Source organism: Nestor notabilis, unplaced genomic scaffold (genome assembly GCF_000696875.1).
Source record: "Nestor notabilis isolate BGI_N333 unplaced genomic scaffold, ASM69687v1 scaffold29175, whole genome shotgun sequence".
Lineage (NCBI taxonomy): Eukaryota > Metazoa > Chordata > Aves > Psittaciformes > Psittacidae > Nestor > Nestor notabilis.
In genome coordinates, this window is record NW_009929566.1 from 1 (window position 1) to 9,374 (window position 9,374).

A 9,374-nucleotide genomic window follows, 5' to 3' on the forward strand; every position below is an offset into this window, starting at 1 on the left:
GCCGGCCTGCGGAGGCCTGCAAGGGGCGGCGAGCGCGGCCCGGCTTCCATCCGCCTTTCCGTCGCCCTCCCCTCGCCCTGTAGCGAGGTGATGTGGTGCCTCTGCATGGAGGGCCCCCTCCCTTGCGGGGATTTAGGTCCTGGCAGGGTTCTCCCCGTGTTCCCAAGGGAGCTGCTGTCATTCACAGCAGCTGGGAGATGGCGTTCGCCGTCGGTTCTTCTCAGTTACGTCTCCTCTGTTTGTCCCGCGTTTAAAGCCTCAAAGCGGTATTTAGCGCTTTGTAGCGAGTAATTTATGTTTTTAATGCTTAGGGAATTAACGGTCACGCTGCCAGCCCTACGGGCGAAGTGGGGCAGCGCCTGCATTACTCCTCAGCCGTTTCTCTCCCAGCAGGATGTTGTGCTGAGGTGGAAGATGGCTCTGGGGGCTCGGCAGGTCTCCCGCTGGTGTTGCCTGCTCAAAACGGCCCGTGCTGCTGAATTTCCTCTGGGGCTGAGGAGCTGCAGCATTACTGCTCATGCATGTCGTGAGTTTGCCCCTCTGGCTCTGCTGCCCTCCAAAAATAACGTTCTGTGGAGACTGCAGGCATACAGACATGTATCTGTAGGAAGCTGTTCTCCACCTGACAGTGCCAAGGATGAATCCTTTTCTTCTCCCGAAAGTAACTTGCCTTCACCAGTAGAACAGGAACAAGCAAAACCAAAAACATTACCTGATCTGAACGCAAAAATACTCTATGAAGGTAAGAGGCCTTAGGGATAGCATTTCTCCTGAATTTTCTAATCCTGCTTTCAGCATTAGTCCTAGTTCTCCTTTTTTGGCCTGTTTGTCTAAAAAATTTATCTGAAGTTCCTGACTTTCGCTTGGTTTTAGCCCCACAGTTAATGCAGAATTCCTGTGGTCACTCTAGCATACAAAGAAGCCAAGATAAGGATGATAATGTTTTAGGTAAAAATGTCAGTCTGGAGCTGCTGTTCGATGCTATTTCATAACTCTACTTGCAGCAGCTGAGCATTTGCCTTTCTCTTATAGATGTGCTGGTACAAAATAAAGGGGTTGGTTTGGTTTTGTTGTGTTTTTTGAGCAAGGGTGGGGTAGGCCACCACTGAAGCAGCTCGCACAACACAACCGTTTGTATCATCAGGGATGAACAACAGGAGGCAGCAGAGTGTGAAGCCTGCTTAAGCACTGCCATGGTGAGAAATGCTCGTCCAGCCGTCTCCTGAGGAAAGGAGTTAGATGCGAAGTCGCCTTGGTGGTGTTGCCCCGAGGAAATTGCCTCACTTTTCTCTATTTTTATATCTAAGTGAAGATACAAAAAATACCACCCTCTGAAAATAATTCTAGTACGCTGAGGAAGCTTGCTCTGGATTACTAAGCAGTCTTGTATGTTCAGATTCTGCTTTAAGCCCTGCCAATTTGGATCCTACAGACCTTATTTTTGGGGTGGCTCAGAGCTGCAACTGAGATCTGTGTGTTTGTGCAGCTGGTTCTGGAAACAGTGCTGCACCAGAACTGACAGGTCAGCCAGCTCATATGTGCCTGCACCTGCGGTGCAGTTTATCTACGTGCCAGATTTTTATCTGCCAGCAGGCTTGCTGTTGTGTATGTGTGTGCAGAGCATTTTGCCCAGTTGGCAGTGTATATAATGGAATAAACAATAATTGCTAACTTTTCTGTTCTTGTCGGTAACTTGAGGTATGTTTCCTCATAGGAGGTCTAAAGAACTTAAAACAGCAAAAAAAGGGGATCTATGATTCCAGAATGGGTCTTGGTGTATATTGGTTCAGTCCTTAATAAGTTCAAAGAAAATGTTTTATATCCATATAGATTCCTACCAAGCGCTTATTACCACTTAAAGTGTAAACCTTGCTAAAAGTGTTTTACTGTGCTTTTGTTCCTGGGGCTTTGAGAAGGATAAGTGGCAGACCTTCAACAGCAATTGAGACAGTCTATGCAACTCTTCCTGGAACATCAGGATCATCTTACTTGCTTTGGAATCTTTCTTGGTAGTTCTGGTGTGGCTTTGTTTTCTTGACGTGGAAGACTGTTACCCTAGTTTCTAGGAAGTCACAGTACAAAAGTACAGGGCACATAAAATCCCCATCCTGAAGAGTTTATAATTAGGGCTGTTGGTCAGCAATCGGTTTGATGATTGAGGTGGATGCTAGCAGCTAGCCTGCAAACAGTAATCTCAGTCCAGCTGCTGTGAACTGTCAATGGAAAAATACATCAGTTTAGAGGAATTTTTTAAATTTTTTTTTTTAAGAGTTCTGTAACTTGGAACACTGAAGGCGAAAGAAGCATAATGATGTTCACTTGGAAAAGCTTGAGGAATAGGAAATAGAGCTTTATTTCTTTAGCTATTAGAGGCGGTGCAGTCAGCAGCCATTCTGTAATGGATAAGACAGGATAGCTTGGTTGGAGTTGGCTGCGAAATACCTTGAAAGTTAGAACAACTGGAGTTCAGGCATTAGATTTGGAAGAGGCACAAAAGTAGTGGGCTTGTCAGATTATGAGAAGTAATCTTTGTAGTAGTGTTTGATCTGGATGTGATCGGGCAAGAATGCGTTTGTGAAGACACGAAAGAGATTCTTTTTCAAGAAGGTGGTGTGATTTGTCGTCTGCAGTGATCAAGGCTGTAGACTGAAGGCAGGCTCGCCGGGTGCCACACTCAGATTTGGCCACATAAGCAAGAGTTGGTGGGCACTGACAGGGGCATGAAACAGAGACAAAAACTGGCTGAGGTTTTGGGATTACAGTCTGTTTTCTTATGTTTTTAAATAATAATAGGTTGGCTGTTCATCTCATGCACAGTGTTCTTGCATTTTGAAATAGATTAAGAGATCTGTATAGCATCCAGTAGGAGCAGCTTTGTCTTTTACAAAATGCATTTGAGTCTTCTATATTTGTTTCTTAGACTGGGATGACGTCCCACCTTCATCTGCTTTGGAGGAGATTTCTGAGGAAGAAGCTGTGCAGATCATTGCAGAACCACTTCTTCCCCTTCAGTCTTCCACACTCCGAGATTATGTTGATCACTCAGAAACCCTGGCAAAACTTGTCCACTTAGGTATGTGTTATTTTGTTTGTGTGGTTTGCCTACATCTGGAGCTTTGAAGATTCTATAATTTGTGTTCTGACCTTACTGGTTGCCTTGTAAACTTGCAAATAGGAGCAGTAACCAACAGCTAAAAGCAGCAGAATGTTTCCAGGGTAAATGAAAGAAAAGAGAGCGGACTGCATGATTCCCTAGCAGTGTTGTATTACTTGAAGATAAGATGGCTATTTTTAGTCCCTTAGTGCTGTGGATGTTAAAAGGAAGCATCTTCCACAGTTTCTCTGTGGAGAGGTGGAGACACAGAGGTGGAGAGTACTTTGTTTAATTTGATTGGTCCTTCTTTTGGGTTCATTAAGGATGTTTTAATTTGCTGCAAAAGAAATTGCAGGTTTCTATCCATGGAAGGAAGGAAGAGCAATTTCTGTGCAGAACCTTACAAGTGGGGTACAGTAAACTGGCGAGGCAAGATAGAAGGAAGAGAACATTCTCATCAAAAGCACTTGCACTGTGCAGGCATTGCTGAGTTCAAGGTTGCTGGCCACCTCCTTGTTCCCCAAAAGTACAAGGAGAACTAGAAGGAGGTTGGAGAAACAGATATTTGAGGGGGAGATCTGGGCCCATGTAGTAACAAATCTCTACACGTGAGCCAGTATCCAAAGGCATTTCACTGCAAAATTGTCCCCTTCCCTTGTATAAAGGAGTTGGGAATTTGTTGCACGTACACTTCTGCGCAACAGGAGTAGGTCTCTACATATGACATAAGCTAGTGTACTTGATTCCCTATATGCAGAATTCACTGCAAATGTCATCTTTCGAAAAATAAACTCAGCAAAAGTGTCTAAAATGACTGCTTGTTTCATCTGGAATCTTTCCACAGTATGCAAGGTGTTGTGACCTTGCTATGTTAAGCAATTTCAGTATACTAAACCAGTGCATAAAAGGAGTAGTCCTATGAATTCCAGCATGCCTTTGTGAAACATTTCTAGGAAGCAGGGTCTGTGTGCAATTACAATAATTTCTAATTTTGTTTGTTGCAGGAGTTGACTTAGCACAAGTGGAGAAACGTCAAAAAGCAGGTCAGCTCTTACTGACCTTAGACTTTGAAAAAGATATAAAAAAAATACTTCTGTTTCTTAAGGATGTGGGTGTAGAAGACAATCAGCTGGGAACATTCCTGACCAAAAATCCATACATCCTTGCTGAAGATCTGGAAGCTTTGGAAACAAGGTAAGCCTTTCAAATAGCAGCAAGGTTTTAAGCCCTTTGGCTTGAAGATCTAGTTTCCCAGTTGGCTTAACCTTGCCTGAACTTGTGTTACTGCTGCTTCCTTTCTCCCTTGATCCCTAGCTCCATGTTCCTGTGCCTTCTTATCAATCAACATTAACATGTGTGACAGTGTAAGTTGAGTCACCACCCTGATCCACCTGAAAATGGATCATTAACTAATTTTACTGCTCATCCCTGTTTCTCTACCACAGAGGAAGCAGCTTGCCATCCTGAGCTGCTTGCTTTACCTGTGTCAGCTTAGATTCTAAAACATTAGTCCCTGAGGCTTTACCTAAAGTTGTGGAACAGTATTAACCTCTTCAGTCATGCTTTGAGACTGCTCTTCTAGATAATATGTCTACCCATACCTTCCAAGTTCTGCAGTAAAAGAAGCAGATCAGATCTCTTCTGTGTTTAAATCTAATAGCAGCAGGTGGTTTTGGTGACATTTTTTTCATTGTTGAGCTCAAACTGAGCACAAGACTACAATGAACTAATTTGTGTGTTTGTTCACACTTGTATGGCCCTACACTGTTTCTCAGGCCATAAAACATACTTTTATTGTTAAAATTACTCCAAACTGGCTTGCATTAATTCAACAGTTCTTTTACAGAACAACTCTTGTGTGCATATGTACACACTTTGTAATGAACTCAAAACATCTTGGTATTTAAAAATTCCAGAAAAGAACGTTTTTCTGCTTGGATTTTGCACGTAGTAGCTGTCCAAGACAGAAATCTGAAAACATGGCTTTTTTGGGAACGGGCACGTCAGTAGACTCAAGTCTAACAGACCCAATTTTTTTTTTTCTTTCTCCTCTGTTCTTCCATCCTCCTTTCAGAAAAATATCTCAAAAGAATCTGTGTCATTTTCCCAGCAATAGTTTTGAGTCTAAATGTCAGAGTTGCTAATACTCTTCTGGAGAGTATTTTTGGCATGATAAGTATTCTAACTCTTCTGTGAAGTCAGAAGTCAGCTGCTTTTCGATGACTGTCCTGTGGCATTGCCTGGTTAGTGAAGTAGAGACTGAACAGGACAATCCAATTTCTTCATTTTCTGCAGCCTGGTTTTTCAGTAAGTTTATCTTTGGCACTGATAAATACTTTTCTACAAGCTTTAAAGTAAGTGTGCTGTGGAGGGTGTATGGCAGGCTGTGGACTGAATGTGTCTCAGATAGCTGTCTTTTGAAAGCCGAGTATCACCTTTGCATAAACACTTTGGTGCAGATGGACCTGGTATTGGTTACATCACTCTGGAATGTTTTATTGCTGTGGATTCCACGTTGCCAGGAAACAAAACACAAATTTCAATAGATTTGGCATTTGACTTCAGATAAACACTGTAAAAGTCAAAACATTCCATAATTCATAACAATTCTGACAGTTGCAAATCAGTGTCTGTACTGCAGCTGCACCAGATGCTTTGTTTTATAGTATTGTTAATGATGACTTGAAACTGTTAACATGCTACATAGAACTGCTGACCCCTGCAGTAGAACAAGGGCTAACCTTGGTGCCAACGCTCACAAATCTATCTCAAACTTTGGTCAGGCTGATTGGCTGTGCTGCTTTACTATATTAGTTTCTAGAGTTCTTCTCTAACCTGTTATTCAGGTTATTACAGTCTTGCCATCCTTCTTTTTAAGTTCCTTGCTTCTCCAGGATGCAAGAAATGCTTCAGGTGTGAATCTTCATACCTTGTTAACAAAAAACAAGTGAAGGGAGGGTCAGGACAATCAAAAGGTTTTATTTTTAATCTGCTTACTTAGCTGTGTTTCTAGGATGCTTGGCACTTGTGCCCTTGAAAAACTGAATGGAAGAAGTATAATGTAGCCAAGCTGCAGCATTCAAAACATAATGGGATAATTTTTGAAGAGCCAATTGTTTATTGTTGTGTTCTGCATTTTCTCCCCCTCCTACCCTTGCTTTGTCTCTGAGGCTCCTGCAGCCAGTTCATCAGCACTGTCTGGAGCCTGTGCTGCTACCTTCCATGTTGGGGTGCCTGCTCAGTTAGGATCTGGTCCTCTAGAGTGTGTTCTTAGATCTTGCATCTAGAGGGTTTTGGCTTGTGATTACCTCATTTTTGAGGGTTTGCGAAAAGAGAGGGAGGGTGTCGTGACTGGAAGGTATTTTTATTTTCTTTCTCTCCACAAGACATGATTTAACACGCAGCCCATTTTTTGCCAAATATCTGCTTCTGCAGAATATTCTGCAACCTATTTAGTATTTTAATTACTGCCAGATAAAATTTGTTCTTGTATACTCTAAGTTCATCTGGCAGCAAATACTTCTGAATATGCTCATCTATAACCAAGGAAACTTCTTCAAATTGTAGTTTGGTTGGCTTTTGGTTTTTGTAGAAGACGGCGTGTGGGTCAATAAGTCTCTTTATTTTGTGTGCTGTGTTTCTGACCCCCTTCCTTTTTCTGGGAGCTATGGTAATAATCTACTGCAAGTAGTACTTGAAATAGGATTTCACTTTCACTGAATTCAGCAAAGTTTAGAAGTTTTGACTTGGAAAGAAAGAAGAAAAGCTCTGTTAAACATAAAACCTTTAGTCAGCTCCTTTTCCTTTCTGACAACCAGATGTTTTGTAACTAAATCCTTGGACTAGTGACTGAAAGTAGGGACCTATTGTAACAAAAGTAACTTCAGCTGATTTAGAAATGTCTTTTTTGACAATGTCTCTACAGATAGCTGTGTAGATGTATGATATTTCTACTCTGGTGCTATTGGCAAAAGAGGGGTGTATATGAGGTACAGTACTCTGTTCTTTCAGAAGTAGAAATGGAATTCATTAAAATAGCAAAAGGTTGTATATATCTTCTTGTCCATACCCTATGATGATCTATTAATGTGTTTCCAATCTAGGAGGCAGGCTGGTAGTTAAACATAGGTTAACATAGTTATCTGCTTAAGCACAGCTGGAAGGAATTAAAATCTGTCTTCAGTATTGACATTTCTGCTCTGAGGTTTATTTTCCTTCTAATTAATTGGAAGGGATGGTATTTTGCTTTTACGATAACTGCAGATTTCCCTCTAATTATTTTTGGCAGGGTTGCATGTTAATGCTAGAACATCTGTCCATTTATAAGATATCACTGAGGAATTTAAGCAAGTACTGAATAAATGGAGGCAATAAAATTTTCATCACTGGATTTTATTTTGTTTTTGTTCTCTTTCTAGAGTGGCTTACCTAAAATCAAAAAAATTTGGTAAGGCAGAAATTGCTCAGATGGTCTCAAGAGCTCCATATTTGCTGTTGTTTTCAGTGGAAAGATTGGATAACAGACTGGGTTTTTTCAAAAATGAACTTGGTCTCAGTGTGAAAAAGGTAAAGACTGTACACTGAAGTCTTCATGTATTTTGTTAGTGACAGCTGTAACACCTTGGAACACGAATACTTCAAGTGTTTGGAGGTTATCCACAAAAACATCAGTGACAATACCTATGGTAATACGGAGGGCTAAAAGAGGATAACATGATTCTAACTGTCTGTAGAAGCAATATGGACATCTAACATTCAAAGGTCCTGAAGTACAGTTCTTGAAGATGATCTGCTGCAGGTTATTGTCAAACAAGCATGTGTGTGTCCAGTTTTATTATCTGAGGTGGGTCAGAGGACCAAATCCATTGCTGAAACAGCAAGCAGCTTTTTTAACTTCTAGAAAATTAATTGGCTCTCTTTATCTCTTCAAGATGCTGTAACATACTTAACGCATTGGTCATTAATAGTCTGATCTGCAAATATTGTATCAAACTAAATGCCAAATCACATGCTCAGCTCACCAAAAGTAGCCCCTGTGTTCACTTGTGAGTGCTTACCACCTTGCATGCTTAGCAGGTGTTTAGCACCATGCTTTGGGATCTTCAGAGGAGGTAGTACCTGGAATTCTGGGAATAAGTGGGCACTGTTAGTTGTTTCCTGCACTTGCTGGGGATTGCAGTGAATGTCAAGTTCCAGGTGGAATCTAGTGTTCTTCTATTGGCTTCTATTAGCTGAACAGTCACATAGCTGTCATAGTGCCTGTTGCTAGCCTTTCCATGCTTGAGGTAAGAGATCTCTCCGGAAAAGGGTTTAGTCACTGCCTTGCACTTGGCGTGGATTACAAATAATCACACAGCTTAGGGTTTGTGAAGTAATTTCTTGTGTTGCCATAATACTATGGTTAAACCAGACCCTGAGATAGACAAATTCCACTGCAGCTGAAAAATCCTTTTATAGCCTCTATTGGGAAGTATTTTGTTTACTTTTTTTTAAAAAAAGGTGGGAAGAACAACTTGAGCACTGAGAGAGATTGGGCAGTTGAGCATACTTTCTGGTTTTGGATTAGGCTTTTACTCCCTTTTCTTGTCTCTTTTACAACAGTTATGTTAGTTTTTGTTTTCCAAACATATTTTTGCATCTTAACATACTGCTGCTTAATGGAAACTCATCTTTGGGGTAGAAATAAAATGAAATGTAAGTGAAAGTGAATCCTCTTCTGGCTGGGGGAAGCAGGAGGGAGGTTTGTATGAGATCTCTATCTTTTGTTCACAGATTCACAAGCAAGCTTTCAGTAATAATCTTTTTTGTGTGTGTTTTCTCTGACTGTAGACAAAGGATTTGGTAATCCGTCTTCCAAGGCTTCTGACTGGCAAATTAGAGCCTGTAAAAGAAAATCTTCAGGTGAGCTTATTAATAGAAGTGTACTGCGTATCCACATATTTCAAGAGTTGTCAGAAGATAAAATTCCTGGAGGAGAGTCCTGCCCAGAAAAAATTAAGTGAAATCATTTTAGTGGGGATATAAAATAACTGAGGATTTTGTTAAATAACGTATTTTCCTCTATAGCTTGCAAGCTTATAGCATACATGGAGCAGAATCTTACTCTGTTCTCTACTCTGAGGTAGCTTAGAGTCCCTTCCTGCCAAAATTGCTATCTGATGACACAAATTGTTACCCATTTCTTTACAATGAGTGGGAAAAACGGGGCCTGCTCCCTTGGTTTTTGGTTTTTTTGGTGGTGGGGTTTTTTTCTCTGCCCCTCCCCCCCCCCCCCTATTTT

General features: G+C 41.2%; 1 protein-coding gene across 1 annotated transcript in view; it reads left to right on the plus strand.

Moving 5' to 3' along the window:
- The first annotated feature begins 414 nt into the window (after window positions 1-414).
- Window positions 415-9,374, plus strand: part of MTERF3 (mitochondrial transcription termination factor 3) — a 14,578-nt gene continuing 5,618 nt past the window's right edge. The window contains exons 1-5 of the mRNA XM_010015025.1: window positions 415-742; window positions 2,921-3,073; window positions 4,099-4,288; window positions 7,513-7,660; window positions 8,924-8,995. Of these exons, the coding sequence (XP_010013327.1) occupies window positions 415-742; window positions 2,921-3,073; window positions 4,099-4,288; window positions 7,513-7,660; window positions 8,924-8,995 (891 nt within the window). The remainder of the gene's footprint in view (window positions 743-2,920; window positions 3,074-4,098; window positions 4,289-7,512; window positions 7,661-8,923; window positions 8,996-9,374) is intronic.